General features: G+C 52.8%; 1 protein-coding gene and 1 non-coding gene across 2 annotated transcripts in view; both read right to left on the bottom strand.

Annotated features, from left to right (window-relative positions):
- UBAP2L (ubiquitin associated protein 2 like) overlaps positions 1–25,445 on the bottom strand; it is a 44,608-nt gene that overhangs the window by 4,028 nt on the left and 15,135 nt on the right. Inside the window, 16 exon segments of the mRNA XM_044991307.1 lie at positions 3,244–3,349; positions 3,451–3,668; positions 6,033–6,114; positions 6,797–6,850; positions 7,928–8,016; positions 8,312–8,507; positions 9,833–9,905; positions 10,418–10,592; positions 11,165–11,219; positions 12,683–12,860; positions 14,733–14,905; positions 15,474–15,751; positions 17,236–17,437; positions 18,580–18,751; positions 19,782–19,867; positions 21,399–21,451. Of these exon segments, the coding sequence (XP_044847242.1) occupies positions 3,244–3,349; positions 3,451–3,668; positions 6,033–6,114; positions 6,797–6,850; positions 7,928–8,016; positions 8,312–8,507; positions 9,833–9,905; positions 10,418–10,592; positions 11,165–11,219; positions 12,683–12,860; positions 14,733–14,905; positions 15,474–15,751; positions 17,236–17,437; positions 18,580–18,751; positions 19,782–19,867; positions 21,399–21,451 (2,190 nt within the window).
- On the bottom strand, positions 14,279–14,416 carry LOC123352259. Its single transcript, XR_006574124.1, has one exon. It is a non-coding gene; the product is annotated as a small nucleolar RNA SNORA58 (small nucleolar RNA).

Here is a 25,445-nt window from a genome sequence, read left to right as displayed (position 1 = left end):
CCACAGGAGGTAGGATAACAAGTAACTGCTCAATCTGCAGCAAGGGAGATGTAGGTGAGATCAGGAAAACCTTCCTAGCTCTCAGGGGAGTTAAGCGCCGTCATAAGCGTCCGAGGGAGGAGGTTTAAGAACAGGTTGGACAAACACCAGTCATGGCTGGTCCAGGTTTACTTGGGCCTGCTTCAGCTCAGGGGCGGGACTTGGTTACTTCTTGAAGTCCCTTCTAGCCCAGCGTTTCCAGGATCTCCTGGCTGCCACAATGAAGGGATGGAACATTTCCCCATCTCCTGAACTAGCCAGGGCTTCGCAACCAAGGAGGTGGGGCTGAGAGCAAGGGGGCTGTGGCCATAGCATGCTGGGGGCAGCAGGGGTGAAGCACGTTCCCGCCCCTACAAGGCACAGAAAGGGCAGGACAGCCCTTAGTAACCACGCTCATTAGGAGCAGGCCGAGTCTAACGCAGACCCGGGCCCAGTGCTAGCTAAAGCCCTTGGTTTGTACGCAACGTTCGTGGGGACTGAGCGCGCGCACACACACCCACCCACCCCTTCACCAGATGGGTGGAGATTTCACTTCAGCTCGCACCTTCCCAGCAAACTACATGCCAGGTGCAGACTTCGGCACAGAGCAACAGGTGTTGTCGCTCAGGGTCTTTGAGGAAGAGAGATGACAGTGGGCTGCCAACTAAGAGTGGCCTGGGGCAGAAATGGACCTAGGTTCCCGGCTGCTGAGAAGTCCCCTGGCCTTAAGTGCTGACCCTGGCAGTAAGAAGAGTGGCCTGTGCATTTCCCACCTCCAGTGCACCAAGGACAGGCTGCAAAGGCCAGGGCAGGGTCAGCGACTCACCGGGCCAGCACAGCAGCAAGAATTACTCTGATTTACAGGTCATGGTGGGGGACACAGACCAGCTAGGCCGCCTCACCCTGATGCTGTGCACAAACACTAGAGACACCTGCCATTTGTCAAAGCCCAGCGGAGACAGCACCTACTGTCTGGTGTCAGACAAAGCCCAGCCTGCCAACACACGTGCAGAAATCTTAGAGAAATTCCAGACGACTGGGAGAATGCGACTATTGTGCCAACATTAAAACAAGAAAAGACAAGCAGGATGACCTGGGTAACTACAGGCCAGGCACCCTGACATCAATCGCAGACAGAATAATGGAAAAGCTGATACGGGATTCAAGGACAGGAATATAATTAATGCCAGTCAACCTGGTTTTACAGAAAATAGGTCTTGTCAAACTAGCTTTACTTCCTTGAGACTCCAAGTTCGGGCGATCAAGGTAACTGCACAGATGTAACACTTCTGGAAGGTGTCTGACTTAGTGCCCCACGACTTTCTCATGGAAAAACTGGCTCTGTACCATACCCGTGGGATACACGTTACATGGATTAACAACTGGCTGACATCTCAAACACCCATTGACAACTACTAAGTCGGCCCCTGTTCAACATTTTCACCAGTGATCTGGAAACAAATATAAAGTCACTGATGATGAAACAGAGACTGGCAGAGTGATAAACAATGAGGAGGCCAGGGCAGTCAGACAGTGCAATCCAGATTGTTTGGTAAGATGGGCCATTTGAATAAAATGGGTTTGAATAGAAAATTATACATCTAGGAAGAAGTAATTCCCTACAGATCGGGGGGCTGTCTCTCGGAGGTAGTGACTGATAGCAGCCAAGCAACTGAATGCGAGCACCCAGTGCGATGCTGTAGCAAAAAAAGGGCAGATGCCATCCTCGGACTTAAGGAGAAAGGAGGTGATTTTACCTCTGTACTCCATGGACGAGCTCGATGTTGGAATAGCACGTCTGGTTCTCGCGCACACGTTTCAAAAGGAAGCTGAAAACATGGAGAAGGTGCAGAGCCCCCAAAATGATTTGAGGGCTGAAGAAAACGCCCTGCAGTGAGCAACTCCAAGAGTTTGATCTGTTCAGTTCATCCAAAAGATCAAGGGGTGATTGATAGTGTGTGTGGACCTTCACGGGGAGAAAATCCCAAGTAGCGAAGGGCTCTTCAATCTAGCAGAGGCAACAGAACAAGAACCAATGGCTGGAAGCTGAAGCCAGACCAATGTAATTTAGACATTAGGCCCAAGTTTTTCTCTGTTCCAATGGTTAATCCCTGAACTAACTGCCAAGGGAAGGGGTGGATTGTCCATCTCCCGATGCCTGCAGACTAAGACTGGCTGCCTTTCAGGATTATGCGCTTTAGCCAAACAAGTGATCGGACTCACTACAGGGGTATGTGGGTGAAATTCTCAGGCCTGTGACACATACAGGAGGTCAGACTAAATGATTGAATGGTCCCTGCTAGCTTTAAATGCGATCAGTCTATGAGAGCGATGCTTCGGGAGCCAGCAATCCAGCACGTGACTCTCCGGAAGGGTGTGCAGTGCTCCGTGCATCCCATACAAACTAACTCAGGGATCTGGCTGGGCCGGTCAAGAAGAATCAATATGCTGTACAAGGTGCATCAGGGCTACTGTCTTTCCTCGAGTCCGCTCTCGATGCTGCTGCAGATGGGAAAGAGAAACATCAGCTGTCACACAGCTGATGGCTAAATCCTGCAGCAGCTCTGAAGGGCTGTACATCTGTCTGCCCTCCAGGCTAGAGGTCACAGACAGTCGGGAGAGCAAGAAGAATTCACCCAAGCTTGACTCAGAGCGCTGGGGGTCCTGGCCACCCCTCTAGAGCCGCATGTGAATATCTTGTAAGTCCTTCCCAGGAAGCACTCTGAGCCCTCACTCTTCTCACTCACCCGCGGGCAATCCACCGAGAACAAGGTGTCTGTACATAAACAGAGAGGACATCCCAGCATCTTCACAGACGAGTCGCCCCTCAACCCAGGGCTCCACAGCACTGCTTCTAGTTTGCCAGCAGGTGCCGTCCCTATGAGGTGTAAACGCCCCTGGATAAGTGGCCATTCTAGCCCCGGGGCTCTTGAAGTCAGTCCCAGGAGCGTTGGGCACAGTCCGACACCAGGATGATTTCTGATGGATCTCCCGGCCTGGGATTGAAAGTGGTGTTTGCCCAGACTGCAGCAGCACTTTGTTTCCAACAGCAGCCCGGAGAGACCCAATGCCAAAAGGCATCGTCTGTGACAGCCCAGAGCAGGCAGACTCAGTGGACTAGCTGGTTCCAGCCCAGGTCAATTGCCCGTTTCCTCTCCTGTAACTCCTGACAACCCTCCACACGTTACAGACGTACCGACTGACTGGCCACCGAACGTCTCTTACCAGTGCTGTATCCATGAGAGCCATAGCCGCTGGGCTGCTGGAAAGGGGTTGCTGATGCGTTGACGCTGACATTCACACCATGCTGCTTGGAAGAGGTAGGAGCGACCTAGAGAAAGGAAGGGGCCAGGATGGTGAGCACGGGGCCAGCCAGGCTCCTACGCCCTGTCTCCCCCCCGCCCCCCGAGGCGTGGGAGGGGGAGCACTCACAGGGAACACGGCGGGCCCATACTGGAAGGTGCTGGGGAGCCCTGGTACCCCTGTGTAGTATGGCAGACTGGTGTAACTGTAGCCAGGAGGCAGAGCTGGGTTCAGGAACGTCTGCTGCGTGGTATGGTGCGTCTGCGTCTGGCTCTGCTGAGGCTGTGCCAAAGTTGTTGCTGGAGCAGGGGAGGAGGCGTCGCCACGGCCGAACTTCGTGAGGTCACCTGGAGCGGGGAGGGAGACAGGTGGGAACGAGGCCGCCAGGCTGAGCGACAGACACATGAGCTCTGCACTGGTCACCTTTCACAAGGCTCTCACAGAACTTTGCTAACAACCAGCCTCAACCCCCCCTGGGGGACAGGTGAGCAAGGCTCAGGGCGGGGAGCTGGCTTGCCCAGGGTCACAGAGTGACAGCTGCAGAGCCAGCCAAAGTGCTTCAACAAGCTCTTATAGCAGCCTATGGCCTTCACACTGCAAGCCCTGCCCAGGGGAGCGAGACCCACCCACACTGGGGTTTGTCTGAGAGACTCCTACAGGCCCCACTCGCAGCCCGAGCGCCAGACGCACCAGGATCTCACAAGTAGAGTTCCGCAGTTTATGGCAATTCCAAATGAAGCTTGGGACAGACCCAGGACAAAGCAGCAGCTCACTAGCGACCCCAAGCTACAAGGGTAGGTGTACGCTGGGGGCCTGCGGAGCTCCGGCTCATGGGCTGTTTAACGGCAGTGTAGGCGTTTGGGCCGCAGCCCGGGCTCTAGGCCCTTGCCAGGTGGGAGGGTCTCAGAGCTCAGGCTGCAGCCCAAGCATCTCACCACTGTTAGTGGGTGTCTGAAGTGCAGTGTAGACACACCTGAAGAGCCCTGCCCCGTCAGCCAGTAGCTGTCCGGTGCTCGGATCTCACTGAACATGGGAGGCAGATACTGACTAGCTGAAGATGTGAATAGTTTCTTTTTACAGTGCTGCTCACACCTCTTTCCTCTCCAAGTCATGGCAGAGACCCAGAACCTTGCAGGGGCCCAATGACCTGCAGAGAATACTTGCAAATATCACTTCCTCTGCTCCTGCCAGCAGCTGGCCCTGCAGACTGGGCGCAGGCCGAGGGGTCTGGGAAGCCTCCATTTGCATTTCTTTAAGAGCACCTGCTCGCTCTTCCCTGCAAACACTCTCCCCATTCAGAGTGCACACAGTAAGGCAGTGACTTCTGCCGACAGCCAGCTCCAGGACAACCACAAACGCCAATTATGGCTCCAGTGCTAACGTGGCAAATTATGCATGTGGCAGCCCACCAGCCTGGGGCTGGGATTCTGAGCCCAGCGGGCTGGTCCAAAGCCCTTCCTGCCTGAAGCAGGAGGAGAAGCGACGCACAGGAAAGCAAAGACGAGCGGCTAAGGAGCGAACTGCAGGCCTCAGTGCTGGAGGTGGGACAGAAAGCCCCTTTCAGGCGAGGTGGGCCCTCCTAATTCCAGCTCCGGACTGGCCCCTAGGGTGCATTTGCTAGTGTGGTGCCCAGTCAAGATCTGAAATGCCCCACCCGACTCTTCCCTTGGGACACTCCCCACAGCCAAAAGGAGCTGATTTTCCAGCTCTTCAGCCTGAATTTCATGCTGTTACTTCTCAGCATTCCTGTCCCTCCTGTGTTTCTACCCCAGGGGTTGGCAACCCTTCAGAAGTGCTGGGCCGAGTCTTCATTTATTCACTCGGATTTAAGGTTTCGTGTGCCGGTCATACATTTATAGAAAGAGACCCTCTAAAAACGTTAAAGTCTATAATATGTAACTAAACTATTGTTGTATGTAAAGTAAATAAGGTTTTTCAAATGTTTAAGAAGCTTCATTTAAAATTACATTAAAATGCAGAGCCCGCCGGGACCTGGGCAGTGTGAGGGCCACTGAAAATCAGCTCACATGCCGCCTTCGGCACACGTGCCATAGGTTGCCTCCCCCGTTCTACCCCCTCCAAGTATCTGCCAAGCGGACCTTCCCCTGCTTAGACGCTGCTTTGCCAGGGCAGACAGGCAGCTCTTCATCTGCCCGCTCAATGGAGCCCTCGAGATATTTTACTGCAATGAAGTGTCCGGTCATGGTCACACCGGAAACGGGATTGTCAGAGGAACCAATAAAGCCACTACGCTGGCTAACCACCGCAAGCCATGGGTAGTGCCTGCTCCGCCAGCCACCCCACACTCCCAAGGATAGAACCGCACAGTGCTAGTCCCAGCAGGGCAGTGCACTGCACAGGAAGCTACAACGAACAGCAGGAGTTCGAGTCGGCTCAGAAACAAATGGCTGGAGTCAAAGCCCTTCCCTAGCACGGCAGGTTAAGTGCAGGGTGAGCAAAGCACAGGAAATGCCCCACACTCATTGGGAGAAACACACCAGGCTGAGCTGGAGTGCTGCAGTCGGAGAGGCTCCAGCAGAGCCTGCCATGTGGAGCATCCAGAATCTAAGAGCTGCCCTGCTTGGCTACTTCCAGGTGCAGTGTTAAAACCTCATGCACATGGAGATTTTGCTTTCGGAAGAAAACACTGCCCAGGGCTCACACTACAGCCAAGCCACCCCGAACACGAGGGCCGAGGGCCTCTCTCCTACCAGAATACGGATTGCTGCTCAGGCTGCCGTCTCTTCCAGTCAGCGGGGTGGTGGGGGTAGGGAATGGGATGCTGTAATAATCCTGAAAGAGACATGGAGAAAGCGCAATGAGCTACATGCTGTTACAAAGGTGGGCCTCCTGGAGAAACAGGATTTCCAGGCTGCAACAGCCCAGTGTGTTGGAGTAATGCAGTTCAAATCAGTCACATGGTAGGCTGATCGCATCTGGTAGCAACTCCGGATTTTCTCTTGCATTTACCATCCCCGTCTGGCCATTAGAAGAGCTAGAAAGGGTCTACTGGTATCCATGCTCTTTAAAGGTCCAGGACTGTACCTGCAGCATCACAGCCTCGGGAACAAGAACAACTTCCCTTCTGCAGACATGTGCCACATCCCTGGGGCAAGCAGTACCCTGTCTCTGGAGACAGTCAGCACCATCCGCCGCTCACAGTGAGCAGAGCTCTGCTTGTTCGGACTCGGCTTCAGAAACCTACCGTCTCAATCATCACTGCTGGCCATATAATTAATGCTACTGGTTCCCAAGTGCCCGAAGAACACGTGGAGGAGCTGAACTGATCAAATTGAGTAGAGTGACCTCTACAGAAAGCACCACAGCTGTATACAGACAGAATCCCATTTTGCTAGTCTCTCACAAATACCTTACAACCTGGCATGCCGGTCTGGATTCACTGGTTAAGTCCAGAGATGCAGGCCAGCTGCTAGGATTAGAGAAGCGCCTTACAGATCTTATTTTACATACTCACCAATGGGAATCTCGTCTGAAGCATCTGCAAGTCGTCATAACCATACACTTGTGGCTAAGAAAGGAGCAGGAGATTGCGTTAGGTACACAAATCTTACAGCTCGTTACCAAGTAGCCAAGGCAGATCTGAATAACCACGTCCATATAATTATCTGACCAAGGATGAAGACCAGCCCCCCCCATGACAACAAGAGACAGAGTGACTGGAAAGAGAGAAACTGCTACAGGACCTGGTCAAAGATCTCTAGTTCCCTGATGTGCGATGTGGTGCCACATGGGATTCTAGGGCTCATCAAATATCAGTGGGACAATCCCTGCTTGTAAGTAGTTTGCAGAAGTTCTATAGGCAAATCTGCAACTTCTCTAGTTTTTCTCACACACACGTGCGCGCGCTTCTATCACACAGCTAAGATTGTAGGCTCTTGACCGAGAGGGCACCTCACAGCCACCCGACAGAGTAGTGGCTGGTATGGAAAAGCTGAACACTCCAGCTAAGATCTTTGGTTCAGTCCGTCACCCTGGTCCCCAGCTCTTGGGACAATTCTCCAGTACAGGCACTGCAATCAGTGCTCCAGGGATCCCGCTTCTCTACCGTACGGAGAAACTCTGTGGTAAGTCCTAGTGCCCCACTGCTGCCCACTTCCCATTCCAGCGGTTTGCACGTTAACCCACCAAGGAGCTGGCACTGCTCCAAACCTCCGCTCCCAGGGACCTTGGATCAATAGGTGCTGCTGGCTGAACAGGCTGGAAACCAGGGCTCCTTGCTCTGCATTGCATGGGGGTGGGGAGTGTCTGCACACGCCCTACGTGCTGGAGGTTAGCAGTTCTGACAGAGTCCTCCACCAAGAACACCCCGCAGTCATCTCCACCAAGTGACACTTACCCCTGCACATAGACCATTGCTCCCTCCCGCAGCCGAGCAAGGGGCCTCCCACCCAGCTGAGCCCCACTGATTAGCTTTTGTAAGAGTTTTATGTTGCAAGTTCAACCAGGTGGTGTCTGCTTGACTGCATCTGGTACCAACTCTGATTCTTCTGGCATGCACTGTCCCTCCTTGCTAGCTACAGAGAGAGCTAGGAAGGATCTACTGGCATGCTGCACCTCTGCAGCCGGCTCCCCAGAGCCCACTCACCGGATAGGCATGTAAGAGCCCTGGAGCCATGATGTACGGATTAGGCAACAATGGTGGAACTCCAGGAGGGAGGTTGGGAGGGGCTTTTCCTGAAGGAGGAAAACACAGTTACACAGTGAAACAAACACTGATCAGATCAGCTTCTCCCCCCGCCCCCACCACAGGCAGCCCCCCTCCCCCCCACCAGATCAGCTTCTCCCCTCCCCCCCACCACAGGCAGCCCCCCTCCCCCCCCAGTACCAGATCAGCTTCTCCCCCCGCCCCCACCACAGGCAGCCCCCCTCCCCCCCACCAGATCAGCTTCTCCCCTCCCCCCCACCACAGGCAGCCCCCCTCCCCCCCCAGTACCAGATCAGCTTCTCGCCCTCCCCCCTGCCCCAGCACCTGATGTTGTGGCCACAGAGCTGCGAGTGGAGGCTGTCACTGTGGAGTTGCTGCTGAGACTCAGGCCCAGGCTGCTGACGCTGCTCAGACTGGAGGAGACGCTGACCACAGGTGGGGCAGCCGAGACTGTGCTGGAGGAGGTGGAAAAAGTGCTAGCAGAAGAATGGAGGCTTGCTTCACTCTCCACACTAGTGTGCTAAAGGAGGGGTGGGGAGAGAAAGAGTTAGAGGCCCAGGCAGTGTCCATGTAGCCAAGCGGGGCGAACCCCCCCCCCCAATCCCCACACACAGGAGCAGTATGCAGGGGGGACGGTGCACACAGCTGCCTGGACCTGGAAATCCAGAACTGCAGCAGCGAGATGGCTTTGCTGGTGCACTGGGCATGCAGCTCTGCAGCTGGGCTCTCCCAAAGCACAGGCCTGCGTTTAGTTACATGTCTCCGGCTAGCAAACAGTACCACATGGCTGCAGGCAGAACGAAATGCAGCCAAGGAAACCTGGGGCAGCAACTGAGCATCTCCCAAAGTGACAGGCGGAGGAGTTTACCTACACTAGGAAAACAAAACCCGCCCTGAAACCTCCCCTCAGTCACCAGGGCAAATCTTATGGTCCCAGGTTTTAAGGGCTCCCCGAAACAGGCAGCTGAGGAACAATGACAAGGGGAAGATGGGTGAGAAAACCCACTGACGCAAGACTCTGTTGGCTCTTCACACCCTGTCACCTACTCTGCAAGTAGGACAAAGAGCCGCCCCTTTGGCAGGTTCCCTGTTCAGACTCAGGTGAGATCCTCTAACCTCAAACTGCTGCAGTCACAATCTGGGAACTGGCTGCCCAACAGCCAGCCTGAAAACCATTGTGAGGAACACCCAGCTCCCTGACGCTTCCAATAAAACCAAACCCTCCCCTGCTCCCAAAAGCAAAGAGTCCGGAGCCTCCGCCTGGTATTTAAACACGCTGAAGGCAGCTCCAGAGCAATCCCAGGAGAGCGGTGTCTGCACGCATGCCACTGTGAGCGCCAGCCGCTCTGGGCTCAGTATTTCAGCACTGCCGGGAGTCAGTATGTCGGAGCGCTGCAGTTCAATCAGCCACAGTCTAGTCTGACTGCATCTGGTTGCAACTCCGGGTTTCTGTGGCATACGCTCCCCTCCCTTAATGGCTACAGCAAGCTAGTAAGGAGCTATTGGTATGCGACAAACAGGCCCGGCCTCTTCTTGCCTGGAACCACGGACAGGCGTGTGATATATTGAAACAAATCCCACCCCACCCCCAATAACCTTTAGATCGCCACCCAGCCCCCTCCGTGGCCAGCCTGGCTGAGCCCCGCTCCATCTCAGACTGACTGGCTGCCCTCGTTACTTGGTTGTGGGCAGTTCTGCCACCGGATCTACGGTATATCCATTGCCTGCTGCTGCACCGGGGCCTGGCTTTCACAGGGGATGGTGCACCCATATTTCCAGTGAGTGGGGCCGGAGTAACAGGCGCTCAGTGCCTTAGCAGATCTGCACCGCAGCATCTGGACTCACCAGAAGAGTTGACGTTGATGTGCGCCCAGAGGATGTAGACGAGGAGAGGCTGTTCTGCTGGGTGGGTAACGTGCTGCAGGAGGAGAGAAAAAGCTGTCAAGCCAACCGCAGAGGTAGACAGCAGGGCTCCACTCCCCCCTCCAATGCTACCACACAGCTCCCTTATCTTCCTCCACAGGAGACGTCAGGTGCCAGGACCGGACTGCGTTTGGGATGGACGATAGACATGGAGGGAGCAACAAGACTGGAAGGCATGTGCAGTCCAGCCCCTGGCAGCAAAGCTGAGCTTGCTTCCCAGGCAAACAGCACGGGACATTGCAGGGGAAGATCCCTTGAGAGCCCTTTCCTTGGTGGAGCCACTGTTTCCCTGACGCCTTGGCCAGGTAGGGGAAGGGGCACCTTTTCTTGCCAAGAATGACTGAAGCTCCATCACATGGTGTCTGAGTGCAGGGCTCCTGGAGGCCCCTCTGGACAGAGGAGGGGTGCCGCATCCCCACATGGGCAGCAAGTGGTCCCCTCTGCTCACCATTTCTGAACAGGGCCTAGCATTCTGCTTCTCCAGCGACTGGCATGCCCGGAGCTCACCTGCTGAGTTGGGCGGTGGTCGTACTGGGGAGCTCCTCAGCATGGTTCAGGCTACTCAGAGCTGATGAGTGCTGGCTGGCTGTTGTCAGCAGGGATGATGCTGATACTGCATCGTTCAGAGGTGGGATATTGGGGGCAGAGGGGGAATCTGATTTCACCACAGGGCCTGGAGCACCTATGAATGAAAGCTGTGGTTAGGAGCCTTCCGAGCACTGGGAACACCACCAGCACTTTCCACCTGCAAACATTCCCCCTCCCAACGGCCCGTGGAGGAAGGGGATGCAGCATGAACTGGTGGCGAGAGCATAGAACTAGGAGATGGGAGACCTGGGGCTTATTTCTGGCTCTGCTGCTGACCTGCTGCATGACCATGGTCAGGCCACTGCACCTCTGTGCCTCAGTTTCCCTCAACTGTAAAACGGAAGCAATGATCCTTATCCAGCTTCACACAGAGCTGAGATCTAGGAATGAAAAGCCCTTGCTAAGGGCCAAGGTTCATCACCGGGAATAGACTGTCCCACTTCACAGGCACACAAGTTAAGTGACCTGCCCAAAGTCACAGAGGCAAGTGGTAAAAGACAGAACATTTTAGGGTAAGCAAATCTAACAAGCAACACAGAGCGGGCCAGGATGGTGAGGATTTTCTGCCAGCCTGGATCGAGGCTGCTGCTCACAATCCCCAAAGGAGCACAAGGCCACGTGTGGTGTGAGCAAAGCCAACCCCTGGCCTGTCATGCTGGCACTCACCTTCGACGGCTTGCGTGGTTTGTAACTGCGTGGGCTGCAGAGAGCTGAACCCATTCTGGAAAAGAAAGGGGAGGGTTCGGTATGGCTGCGGCTTGTCCTCACTGACCCCTCAGCATTTGTTTAACTCCCCTCCAGGCCCACACAATAGCTCCAGGAGCAGACTTGTGACCATACGAATTGTCCGACCGGATCAGACACGAGGCTAACCTCGTTCAGGCCCCCTCGAATCAGGGCAGTACCAGATGCTTCAGAGGAAGGTGCAAGAAACCTCCTAATCCCTAGTAGTTAGAGACCAGCGCAAGCGCTGATCAAGAGGCCTGCATCTCCTCCAACGCAGATGTTTCCATTAACTATTCCCACTCTGGATGGTTTTGTGATCCATAGGAATGTACAAGCCCTTCTGGAATCATGCTACAGTCTCCACCTCAGCACTACCCTTCTGCAGTGAGTACCACAGGTGGTGTGTGAAAAGCAGAATCGTCAGTCAGTTTTCATTTGGCAACCAGTGAATTTCACTGCAGGCGAACAAATCTCAGCGCTGGGACTCTTGATACCAGTGCATTTGGCAGGGACGTGACATGTGACCAACTGTGAGGGGTTCTCAATACATTTATCAGATTCCACAAGACAAGAGGCGAAACTAAAGGATCCTCAAGGCAATTCCCCCACCCCACCCCGAGCGGTCGCCAGGCCACCCCGAGCAGCCTGCAGGGAAGCCCAGAAAGGGACAGACTCTCCAAGCAGCAGCACCAGAGAAGAAAGAAGAGACTTGTTAGCTGAGCAATACCCCTCTCAGCAGCTGACCCAGGTGTGGCGTGGCAGGCTCCAGTGGACAGTGTGTGCAGCCCTTGGCCAGAGAGAGGGGAGACACTAGGGATCACGGGAAGGAAAGAGAAAATCCCACACATTCCCCAACCCTGTGTGGATGGTGTGCTGTTGGCACTGCAAACGCACCTTCCACACCAGCACCCAGGGGGCCACACTTCAGCTACAAGGCCCAGATTACACCTATGCCTACTTGGGGCTAAATTAACGATAAAGCTCCAATTTACACCAAATATCGACAGACCCTGCCACTAGCTGGTGTTGCAGATTTTGCAAGGAAGTTACAGTGGAATCAAGGAATCACGGGTTCCTCACTCACCTCTCCATTTAAAGTGACCCACTCCCACCTCTCCTCCTTCAGTCCTGAGCAAGGCCAGTTTGCAGACAACCATCACATCCTGTGGTGACATTAGCTCCACCTCTGCACAGCAGCTGGTCCCTAGCTCAGGCAGAGGAGAGGGCTTTTCCATAGCAAGCCAGCAAAGCTGAGCACTCGGCTTTCCCAGTTTTCTGGCTCTCCCTCTGCCGTAATCTGCAGGTCCCAGTTATCAGCTTTTTGATTCTTACACCTTTTCCTGTGCTGCAGAATTACAGCCACCCCTCCACACAGGGCTTCACACTCTGCCACAGTAAGACAGCAGCACCGAGAGGGGATGCGCTGGCCCCGGAAGGCAGTCAAGGCCAGCTCCCTACCTTGGCCTGGGTCAGGTCTTTCTGGGGCGAGGAGGAGATGGAGTTTGGGTATCGCCTGGTCTGGGTGGATCTCTGTTCATACAGTGGTCCCTGAGCGCTGTTCTGGGAGGTATACGTTGCTGTCTGTATTGTGCCGCCCTGGTAACCAGACTCCTGGCTTTGACTGGACGAAGATTCACTACACAGAAAGAAAGGAAGGCGTTTATTTTCTCTCCAAAATGACCCTGCTGGGCTGGCAGCCTCAAGCCTTTGCTTAAATGTTCTAACCAATGTAGCTGATCGAACCCAGCGGAGAAGTGCAGCCAGGAGAGGGACGGCCCAGCCACAGAGAGACTCTCACTGAAAAAGGCTGGTGGTGCTGTGGACTGAGCACTGGATGGAAGCCAGGAACTCCCAAGTTCGGACTGGTACTGACTCGCTGCGTGGCCCAGGCCAAGTCACTTAATCTCTCTGGGCTTCCTTTTCTCACCCATAAAATGGAGCTAGTACTTAGGAGGAGGCTGTGAGGACCAGCTAATGCAGAGATACTCAGAGTGAGGCTTGCAGCAGCTCTTTGATGGGTGGGTCTCCTGCAGCTATTTGCAGCACATGATATAAAAACCCTGTGCAATTTAATTACTAACTAAAGTTATTAACCAATCAGGATGCTTTTACTATATTATTAACCAGCTGTAGTTGATAAAATAATAATACTTGGGCAGTCACTTTGCTGGGAGAATGATATACATTTCCCCAGCCAGGCTGTTTAAATATGAATTTATTGCACTCCAGTAAATGAAACTGGAATTCCCACAACTGTGACTCTTGGGTAATGCTAATGGCTAATTTGGCTCCTGAACCACTGAGGTCTCAGTATCTCTAGGCTAACGGTTCTGTAATGGTTCAGGGATGGAATGCTCTGTATAAAATTAAGGGTGAAAAATCCAGGCAACTTTTCCCCTTTCTGACAAACTCTGAGGTTCCCATCCTTGATAAGGAGAGAGAGGATATAAATCTATGTGAAATCAGACTGGACAAGCACATAAACAGGGCACACGGCAATGGCTGGAGGAGGAACTGCCTAATGTTACAGGTCTTCCCCAGCTCTTCCACCATTCCCCCCGGCTCTGAGCAGTAAGTGCACAGAACCCAGACACCACTGAAACCCTTGTGAATTACTGTGCCACGGACCTTGCACAGGAAGGGGTTGGGGCAGGCAGGTCAGCTGTAAGTCACTGTTTACATTGGAGCTCCTGAGGCCCATTTACTCTCACAAACCACGACTGCTTCCTCCACTCCCCGGCCTGAATGCCAGATATCTCCAGTAACTCGCCCGGCCGGGACAAAAGGGCCAACAGCTTCCTGTTCAGCATTACATCAGGGCAAGGCTGTTGTGCAATAAGGGATGCTGGGGACGAGAACCCTTCAATTTGACAAGGCACGCTCGGTTTGAATGGACAGACGTGCTCAGCTCTCTCCACAATTTGTCTTTATAGTGTGAAGCAGCAAGCACACAGAACCTGTTCACCTGGAACAAGGCGCAGTTGTGCTGGGGATTCCCTCTCATTATTCGCAGGGAGTGGTTTAACGGCAGCAGGAAACCTGCCCTAATTTACTTTCTGTTTAAGTACCGCAGGCCAATCAGCCATAGGCTTATCTGAATGAGTCTGCTGGCAACTTAACTGTTTACTGTTGCATACGCTGTCCCCCCTTTATGGCTATGAGACCAGCCAGAAAGGGTCTACTGGTATGCACTAGAGTTAGGGAGCTCCCGGAGCAGGCTGCAGGGCCAGCAGTGACACCAAGGAAACTCCCACCCCACTGTGCTGTGGCTGGTACAGGAGACTCCAGAATCTCAGCAGTACAAACGAGGTGCCCCTATGGTTAGGATGAAGCTGTTTCTCCTCCTGACCCTGCAATGGGTTAGAGCATCGAGGCTCCTTATAGCAGGTCCACTGAGACTCAGCCGGAGCTGGAAGCAAGGCTGCCCCTAATGGCTAAGGAGCAAGTGCCACCTGCCTCTGTCCACCATGGGCATCGGGGTGGTTCCCTGCGTGCCCCAGGCCTTTACCTCGCAGTGCTGGCGTAGAGGCTGCTTTGAGACTGGCTCACAGAGGCGCTCGTCGTGGGCGTTGATTCGTACTCCGAGAGAACAGGCTCCGAACCAAACTGTAATGCCCCAAACTGCAGGTTTAGCCCTGAGATATCTGCTGAGCCAGGCATTTCCACCGCGAGAGCAGGAATCTGCAAAGGAAGGAGGGGTCCCTGAAAGGCAAGTCACTGCAAGGACAACCCAACTGGGCAAAGGGGGCTTCGCGCGAGCATCCTGCAGGGACAAATCAGACCGAAGTGGGCAGAGAAAATTCAACATGTGCACAGCAGGGCTCTGACCTCAGCCCGCCTCACGCTTCAGTGCCACGATGCTAGAGCTAGGTCAGCTGACCAGCAGCCCCAGAATACAAGGATCAGGCCACAGGGGCTCACCTACGCGGATGTCTGCAGGGTTACAACTCTGCAGTCAGATACTGAGGTCCTGAGAACCCCAAACTTGACTTCAGTGACACCCACCCTCACCCTGCTGGAATTTCAAACACGCTCTCCGCTGTGGTCTGCAGGTGCTCTGGGCGCTCCGGATTACGCTGTGAACACAAATCTGTTCAGCCTGGAACACAGAAGCCTATGAAGAGCCTAATCCAACTGAGGGGAGTCAAATCCAGCTCCACTCCCATTAACGGGGGGGGGGGGGGGGGGAGAAAGAGGCTGCTACAATTCCAACACTGCTCCTGCTGCCACCTCCCTGCACACTCCATACCTTAGATGTCAAGGAGGCTTTCTTCTTCTGCTGCTTGAGCTTCTGCTGCACTGGCTGGGGACTGGAGGACTGGTTGTCCGATGACCCTGGGGACATCTGGGGAATGGGGTTGGTTTTGCTGGGCAGAGGGGAAGATGGGGGGGGCGGTGCCGTTGTAGAGGCTGTCACCACAGGCTGCTTCTCCTGCATGAACACCTCCATCATCGCTGAGGCTGGCGTGAAAGCCTGACGCTTGGTGAAGGGGCTGTGAACTGATGAGTCCGTTGGGTTCTTTAGATCTGCCACGCAGAACAAGGGTGGATCAATACAGGTTGTTTTGTGAGAGCTAACGCTAGTCCCGCCACTTCTAGGTTTCAGTAATGAAATAAATGATTGAGACCGTGCCCCTCCCTGGAGCCTTTCATCGAGCATCTCAAAGCTCTTCACACAGTTAGTTAACCTCCAGGGAGACATTAGGCCCCTCCTACGTGGGCGCATGGGGAATACCACTCCCAAGGGAGTCAGGGGCTTTGCTGGGAAAAGAACCGCAGGAGCCCTGAGTCCCAGTCCAGCATTCTAACCAGCCCCCTGCCCTCTTCCACGGGCGGCGCGCTGACGTGTCAAGCACTCCACCTTTCAGCTCAGCGTGCAAGGCCTCCCTGCGGCTCTTGCCCGAAGTTTAGGGGAGGAAAGAAGCAGATCTAGTCAGCAGAGCTCCTCCATTACAGAACAACTGCAAATAACTCACCCGAGAGCACGGAACACCGACTCCCACAGAAACCTGGCTTCGCTTCCCTGCCCTCCTCTGCAAGTTTGGCTGCACTGGATTGCGCCCGATTCTTTTGCTTCACCTACTGCATACCCAGCGAGTAACACCCAGGCCTTCCTCCCCTCAGCACGGCTGCATCTCCTGCACCCCTCAGCACCACGGCTTACTAAACGCGCCTCCCATTCTCTCTGCCTCTGCTCTGGGGCTCCTTATCTGAAACGCTCAGAGGATGCCAACACCGGCGGCTGCTGGAACAGGGCTGAGTTTTTCCTCAGCTCATATTTGAACCAGAGCCATTTCCCCAGAGCAAGAAACAACGTGTAGGAGCTGAAAGAACAGCATCAACACTAGACCATGCAGGGCTCGGAGAGACCTTCGAAGCGCAGAACAGCGAGAGCTGCTTTTGTATCATAGGTATTCCCCAGGGCCAGGAAAATTGCTTCCTTTCCCCACTGGCCTCTGGCATGAGAGCCACCAGCAGAGGCTAGTTTCCTTTCCAAGGGGCCTGATGAGATCAGCAGCCCAGCTCCCTCCAGCAGACGGCGGCTGACACATGCCTGTGTATCTGAGATCTATTCCGCAGGCTTGCTCCTGGGCTCCCAGTACTTGAGGCCACCACTCACAAAATTCCTCTCTACAGGTCTCTGCATTTCAAGAACATGCCAGGCTATGTAAACAGCAAGGGGACTGGTCAGCAGATGCCTGCAGGTGGAGTGTCCGTGTGGCAGGCTGGCAGTGCTGAAACAGATGCCAGTGCAATGGGCTCATTTCAGCTGCTGGGAGCAGAAAAGGGATGAGGAAAGACCCTGACACTGTCTTAATGAGCAATAATTACTCTCCAGTCAGAGGGCAATTAGATGCATGTGCCCCGAGATTATTTCTGAATGGCAACGAGCCCAAAGGCTCCAGGGCTCGCACTCCCAACTGAATCCTCCACACCACCCACTGCAGCACGCTCTGCAGCCCTGGCTGCAATCAGTTCACCGCCCGGAAACCGTGAAACCGCGGCCTTACCATACTGCACGAGAGCCGAGGACTGGGCTGGGGATCCCATGTCCCAGGAGGAGGAGGTGTTGCTCCCGCCAGGCTGGGTGTGCTGAGCAGCCAGCTGAGCCAGAGCCTGAGCTGTCTTGAACTGCTCCAGGAATTGAGAGCCTGTGGTGCTGCTGCTTTTGGCCTCTCCGACATCTCCAAACCCCTTCCCCAGCATGCTCACCTGGGGTTTTAACAAGGAAAGGAACAGTCACCACTAAACCCAGGGGCTAAGATTTCCAAGGGCAGGCCTGAGCCGCACGAAAGCTGCGTGCCCCTGCCCTGCGTGTCACTGCGCTGCCTGGTTCACACACAGGCTTTGCACCTAGTGGATGTATTGTGGGTGCTGTCTGTACCGAAAGGCTTTATGCTCGTATTGTGCCCTGCGCTGCGCATGATGCCAGGTTTTAGAGAATAGACGCAGCACAGCTGAGCTCTCCAATAAAGGTAACAGGTGGATCTGCAAGAATCCCTAAGTGCCAGTGAAAGTCCAGGGGGCTCCTGCTCCCCAGTCACATACATGCTTCGGAAAATGCCACCCATCGTTATCCTCCCAATCTTTCTGCCAGGGTGACACAAAGAAGCAGCTGTCCAGCTCCAGGCACCTCTTTGGGACCATTTCAACAATTCCATTCTTCGCTCTTCAATACAGGACTGCTGGGCTCTCAGCGGCTGCGGGGTACCCCTGTGTTCAGCTGCTGGCTGGCCAAGAACCAACCCTGCACAAGCTAAGCCTGAGATGCAGGGACTGAGAGGAGGAGGGACACGCAGGACAGAGCAGAGTGGCAGCACTCGCCTGCCTTAAGGAACAGGCACATTTGGTGCTTTGAAACCAGGGTCTGTCCTTGGAACACGTCACCTCCCTGAGAGGGAGAAATCGGCTCTCTGTGAAGCCTCCAGAAGGGTACAGAACAGGAGACACCCAGCAAGGCTACAGTCACAGGCCCAGCTTCTCAGACACACTCAGGGCACGCTCCCTTGCTGTGGTTACCACCCTCAGTCGCCCTTTCAGACAACACAGCTCACAGCTGCTCAGAGGCGACGAGATTTGCTTTTCCCCTTTCGTAGGGAGAAAGAGGCAGGTGGCCTGGAGTTAGCAAGGACTGAACACTGCTCCCGCACTGAGGCTACCTAATTCCTATGAACCCACAACACCGGGAGCCATGGGCACAGGCTGAAGCTCTAAGTCACGCAGCGGCAGCTCGGGGATTCCCACCCACTCTGCCCCTCCCCCATTATGCAAAGAGAGGGTCTCAGAAGGTGGCTGAGAACCACTGAATTCGGCAGGTGTGGTGCCTAGGCAGAGGTGAGTGGCAGCTTCCTTACCATGCTGTGATGAGGGAAGGCGTTACCAGTTGCAGGCTGGGATATAGCTGTCTGCTTGGAATTGCTGAACACCAGCGGCTGGGCAAGAGAAGGGGCCTGGGTTGAATCCAGGTTTGATGACTCATTCTCCAGAGAAGAGGGTGTCTTTCCTAACAGCACCGCAAGGTCAATTCTGGGAGAAGGAAAAGGACGAAACCACCAAGGTTAACAGGAGCCGTACCATCCCTTGAGGGTTAATAGCTTTCTACTCCTGCCAAGAACGCCCTTCCCCGCCCCCGTGACCGCAAAGAGAGTCACACTACACTACCTCAGCAACCGTCTCTAGCAATCTCAAAGGACCGACTGAAAGCAGCAGCCACCTGTACCTACTACAAGTAACCAAAAGGAAAAACCAGGCCTAAGAGCAACTATTACGTATGGGCACCTGGGCAAGACACACCTGTGCTACTTATCGGCTAGGCTGAGTAAGTGGCGCGATTGTAACCCTGCCAAACTACTAAGAAAAGTCTGGCAAGCAACATAATGGACAGAGACAGAAAGGTTTATGCTTGGTAACCAGGGCAATCAAATTAAGTTACATAAAACGGAGTCACATCCAAGCAGGTGAAACCTTGACTAATAAATCAACAGGCCACTGATGTAACTGTTTTCCTGGGACCAACAACTGACATGTTAATGGTTTACACTTGCAGACAATTCATTGAGCTCGACATGTAAGAATAAATCTACGCTCTATGGAGATAATTCTGATCGGACCTTTTGGAAGAACTCAAAGCTTTCTACAGACATGAATAACCCTCACATCCTCCTGGGAAGTAGGGGGGTTTTAGATACATGCCTTTCATGAAAAATCAACAGAAGATGTGCCTAAATCCCTTAGTCTGTTCTGAAAATCTCAAAGCTGTTTTACAAAGGGAGAATCCGATGAGCCCATGCCAGAGATTATAACAGAACTTGGGAACTCCAGGCTTCCAAACCTGGGCTCCAGGCACTTAGCCCTTCCACTCAAACCCATGTGAATTTATTCAGAGCTCCTCAATTTTGTCCTAGTGGATGGCCATCTGTCTTGGATGGTTTAGACACAACAAATCCTGCATCTTGGCAGGGCATTAGACTAGGCGACCCTTCTAACTGTATGAAGCAATGCCCTGCCCCCAGACTACCATATTGCTATTGCCATAGCATTGTTATTAAGCCATCACCTCTGGCCAGCTGTGATTGTCACATTCTCTGCAGGCAGAGGCACTGAAGACACATTGGAGGCAGTGAAGATCTTGGTCTCTGAAAGCTAGAAGACAGAAGAGGGAGGTAACCCACATATTAGAACCATGCTTTAGGGCTCCGAATAAAGAGAGATTTCAAAGTTAAAGCAAAAATGCAAAGAAACTGGGGCTGGGCAGAACATGTGCAGGAAGGTTCGCTCATGGCATCCCACAAGAATCAGTGTGTGGCGTTGGTGCTGATCAGAAACAGCCAGCCCTTGGTTTTGCCTGGGTTCACCCTCCTCAATGACTCAGTCAATCATCTGCCAGGCTTAGACAGCATTTCCACTCAGTGCTGGCAGCCCCCTCAGTCAGTGAAAAATCTGTTGGAAAACGGGCATCTGGAAACTCGCCAAGTGCAGCACCCCAAACCCACCCGACATGGAGGAGGAAACATCTGTGAGAGGAGAGTCAGCTGAGCCTCAATTCCCACAGCCAAGGTGAGGACTTCTGGCTACTGGGCCAAGGACCCCCAGGCCTGCTAGGGTGGTGAGGAAGAACTGCTAAGTTAGGCCCTGAGTCAGCAAAGCCCCTCAGCACGTGCTTGCATTTCACTCAAGTCAACGGACAAGCCGAAGTGCTCTGCTGAACTGGGTCTACAGCCAGCAAAGGGGCAGTCTGCTTTCTACAGCCCCTGAAGTCTAAGGAATGCTTAGGATAGATGGATGGGAAGTTTTAGGGCAGCCACCAACCACATAGTTTAGAGTGGACTATATTTGTATATAAACGGCTTTTATCCCTGAGAGAGAAGCCGAAGAACAGTTGCAAGCACCTCTGCAAGTAATGGCAAAAAAATCACAGAAAACCATCCCAGGCCAGAGCGTTTGCGTTGCGTGCAAAGGGCCTTCATGTAACACAAGAAAGGGTGTCCAGACTGCCTTCAAGCAGAGACCTGATGAGCGCAGGAACAGCTCTAACTGCCTGTGTTTCTACACACAGCACTAACACTTCCTTCGGACAGCGCCTGCAGAATGAATGCCTTTTCCTTTGCTGTCAACTCCAGCTGCCCAGCTGAAAGGAAGTGAAAAAATGCACAATAAAGGGCTCAGTCCTGCAGCCATTTAAGGTGATAGCAAAACTCTCCCTTGATTTAAATGGCAGCTGGATGAGGGCCAAAGTTCGGAGAACTTTAAAAACCAAGGCAAAGTTTCTTCTGAAGCAGTGGAATTGGATGCCGAGAACACAGATAAAGCAACGAGATGAAAATGAGACAAGCCACAGATTAATACAGAAGGAAGAGCTCAGAGCTCCTGGAAATGGGCATAAAAAGCACAACCTTGGCAATAAAGACAAGCAAAGGTACTTGACATTCTGCATCCAGACTCCCTCCCGCCAGCCCCCGAGTCGATATTACAGATCCACAAGAGGCCGAGCTTTCCAAGCTGCAAACTCGCAGTGTTAACTTTCCACAGAGTTCGGTAGCGACAATATTTAATCCACCTGAGTCGTGCAGTGCAGTTCCTGGAACAAGGAGCCTGGTTTGGGGCTATTCCTACTGTCCTCAGCTAGCAGGTTTTGTTCCCCTTCTACCACGGGGAGGGGATTGAGAGTACCTACATCTTCATTCCAGTCCTCTGTTCCCCATTCCTCCGTCGCTGTCCTCCATGCACCTACAAGGAAAGCAAGAGTTTGGGAAGTTTGCTGCGGGTCGTTGCCCCATTTCTCGCAAAAGCCAGGAAAGTGGTTTGGGAGCATAGCAGGCAGCTGGATGGGTTCTTACTCAGCAACCCGGCACAGGCGAGAGGCTAAGAAAGGCTGCGCACGGACACACCCCAACACCAAAGCAGAAACTTGGGGGATTGGGTTTAGCCAGGGGGCTCCCCGGGTTCTTCCCCAGCCCCTTTGCTCAGAACCAACAGGTTTCCTGCTTCCCCCTCTCCTTGCAGCAGCTGCCCCCAGCCCAGCAGAGACCGAGCGCACCACCTCCCGAGTGCCTTCTGCCAGGGGCGGCACCAAAGTCCAGCTCTCTTGTGGGACATCACCATGCAGCAAGACTGGCTAGCAAGCATTTGGGTTTTCTTAAAAGGACACCGTCAGATCAAAGTTCAGTCCCAAGTTTCAGGGACTTTTATAAGACCCAAGAACTGAAATGTTTACCTGGGTTTATTTTTGTTTCAATGGGAACGTTTCCCTGCAGTGTTTGAAACCCAACACTGGGGCACTTTGCCTAGTACATGAGACTCGGAAAGTGAAATCTACTAGGAATCTGTGATTCATGAATTTTCCTTGCCCAATTTCAGACAAATGCAAAAGGTGAACAGATAAAATACTGCAGTGAAAAGATCATCATGTCGGTTTCAATGCTCCAAGGTTTCATTTATAAAGATAGAGAAATTTACTTTTTTTTTTAAATTTGTTTTTAACCTGACTGCATCCCCTACAAGCCAGTTCCAAGTCCCTTGTCCCCCGTGCCACCCCCAACACACACTTAATTTTAGGTCCTGGGGTGGGAGGAGAGGGGGAGCATTTCACATCAGAAAAATCAGGGCACAAAAGCAGCCTGCCACTTTTCGGCAGGTCATTTTCACCCATACAAACCAGACTATAAAAAAGCCACACAGCCAACGGGGTTAATTCTATAGACATTTACAAGAATAGGACAAGTTCTGCCCACGACAACACCTTAATCAGCTGACGAGCTTTCAGAACTTGTAAAAGTGGAACATTTTGATCTCTGGTTCTTAGAGGCTAGTCAGACCCCTCCCAGATTTGGAGGGAAGGGGGAGGGGAATTTCCATATAGTCTATCATTGTCAGGCCAAGATTTGAAAAGTCTCCCAGTTCCAGAGATGCAGCTGCTTGAGAGCACCAAAGAAGCAAATTACTAGCAGAGCCTATTGTTTATTTTGCCTGGCAAACTGAGCCTATTCAAACCTCTAAATATTTTATTCTATTAAGGATCAAAACATTAATAGTTTAACCCCTTGGGTCCTTGCAGCCTCCAGGCATCCCACACTCAGAGAACCCAGCCCCGAACCCCAGATGGTAGAACACAGGCAGAGAAGGGTACGTGCGACCCTTCTGCGGGGTGGGGAAGAGTTAAAGCCAGCTTTCCCCATTTCTCATCTACTTTTTTGCTCCCTCAGCAGCAGTGTGAAGGCTCCTTTCCAGGCCGTCAGGCACGCCAGCCCATCTCCCTACCCAAGCAGAGGGGAGGTGCCTCAATCCAACTGCGATTGGCAGAAAGCAAGAAACAGAGTCTGTGCTGAGAGACGTGGCCCTGGGCTCCATTTTAATTTCCCTCTCTCAGTCCAGTTTTGGGAATAAGAGGAAGAGCAGAGGGGCAGGGAAGGCTGAGCTAAACTCTTCAGCTTCCAGACCCATGAGAAAGGCCTTCCCGACACGCCAAAACTTCTCCCCTACCAGGCTGCTTCACAGGTGTCACATACCCAGTCCAGCCCTGTCCGAGATTTCTTGTGCATGGAGAGGGAAGGAGAAGTGTATGCAAAGAGCTGCTTTCTATCCAAGATGCTCTCCAGAAAGGAAATGGATGGTTTCCTAACCAACACACTGTATATCTACCTTGCTGAAAATACACCAAACATCCCGCTGAGCTCCTGGCCAAGCGAGATCATCTCCAACGAATCCAGCACTCTGACACTCAAGACAGTGTCCTATTCAGAAAGGCAGGAGATTGCCTGCCCTGCCCTCTCCCACCTGGTGAAAGAGTCTCTTCCAGGGCTGTTGCTCCTCTCTCTTAGGGAAGGAGTTGGCTGCGAGGAATATTATCCATTTTCAAGGCAGCAGAGGTGCAGCAATTGAGTCAGCTAGTACCGGACAGTGGTTCAGATGACTTCCCAGACACAAAGCCTGCTCCTGCAACAGCAGCTAGCCATTCCCTCTGGACAGCCTGGTGCCCTGTTGTACTCGCCATGAGCTTGAAGAGAGGGACTCCTCGGTGACCCCATTTCTTTTCTTTTCTGACATCTCTGCAACATTAACATCGGAGTCTGCTGCTCCCGTAACTGGCCAGGAGGCCTGCAGGTGACAAGTCACTAAGTGGATACTCACTGACCTAATTCAGAGAAGAGCGACTGGGCTCGAGAAGCTCCATGTCCTGGAATGTAAATCCAGATGCACACACAAAGGGGTGCGACACTGAATGGCCAAACTCCAGCAGCTGGTTTCACACTAACAGCTTGTGTGCTACCCACTGCTGGAGGTCTCAGCTCAGAGCTACAAACCGGCCATAAAGGAACAGGAAACTGCAGACGAAAGGGACATGCAGGCTAAATCTTGGGGGGGGAACTGGGAGGAGAAGCAGGTAATGGAAAACCTGCACCCGAACACTCACAGGATCCTTATCCAGAAAAACAGGCTTTGACTTAAATGGCCAAGCTTTCCCCCTTTATTCTTCACGTTCCATGGTAAAGGGGAGGATTCTCCATCCCTTGAAGTCTTCAGATTGAGACTGGCTGCTTTTCTGGAAGATCTGCTTTAGGCAAGCTAGTGGGCTCAATGCAGGGATGACTGTGAAATTCTCTGGCCTGTGTGATACAGGAGCTCAGAACTGATGATCTAATGGGCCCTTCAGGTCTTAAAGTGCATAATAGTGAAATATCCCAAAGGCAGGAAGCAAAGTGACAAGGCCCTAAATCTCTGAGGCATCAAGTGTGCAGGGAATCTCAGAAATCCAGGAGCCTTGGGCACATCTGTGTACAGGAAGGAGGAGCGGTGGCATGCCAGAGCAGCGACTAATCAAGGCATTGCTTACCAAGGAGCAGTTGTAAGAGGGAGGGATGTGCTGAGATAGCCTAGCGGTCTAATTACACCTGCAGCAGCATTCTGGACCCTCCGCAGAAACTTGTTCTAGAGGCCAGGGAGCAGAGCGCTGGAATCACTGAGCCTGGGACTCAGGGGCACGTGCCAAGTCTGAACTTCTGGCATTTGAGTGAGAGAGATGGGAGCCTGAGCTGCCTAGCACTTCCTTGTACTGGGTAGGATGCTGTCAGGACCATAAACCTGGTGGTGCTGAGGGTGCAGACAAGCAGTGGCTGAACCTGGATTTTACATCACCCATGTGCCTTTAGACAGAATCGCTCCTGATTTACATTTAAGGTGTCAGCATTAGTAAAAGCACAATCAGAACAAACATCAAATATTCATAAGAATGACATATCCACAGATATTTCAGTTTTTAAAATAAGCTATAAAGTAAAGGTATCCGGGGCAGTTAGTGCACCTGGATGTATCATACCAGGAGCAGTGTCAAATTTTCGGGGATAATTTGAGCCCTCACCCCCAATGAAATCAAGTCCTGAAACAAAAAAGAAAAGAAAAAGAAAAACAACCAGTGAAATTTTGGCTTGAGAACAAGTTTCATTGCCCTCACGTACACCAGTCACATTGTACCTGTGGATATTGCTAAAATTAAAGAGAGATGCTCAAGGCTGCTAAAATGGAAACATAAAATGATCATGCATGACATGTTTGTACAGAACTAATCATGAAATTACACTGTGGACACATTATAGCACAGAAGCAAACCTGGATCCTTCTATGTGGAGTGAAGCAATGGTCTCTCCCCACCCAGTAACTACAGACTCTGTTTAGATTTACCCTTCCTAAGAACACTGGTTTGGGTGTACACACAATGAAAATCTAC

The sequence above is a fragment of the Mauremys mutica genome, chromosome 17 (genome assembly GCF_020497125.1).
Source record: "Mauremys mutica isolate MM-2020 ecotype Southern chromosome 17, ASM2049712v1, whole genome shotgun sequence".
NCBI classification, from domain to species: domain Eukaryota; kingdom Metazoa; phylum Chordata; order Testudines; family Geoemydidae; genus Mauremys; species Mauremys mutica.
This window is presented reverse-complemented; position numbering and strand designations above follow the sequence as displayed.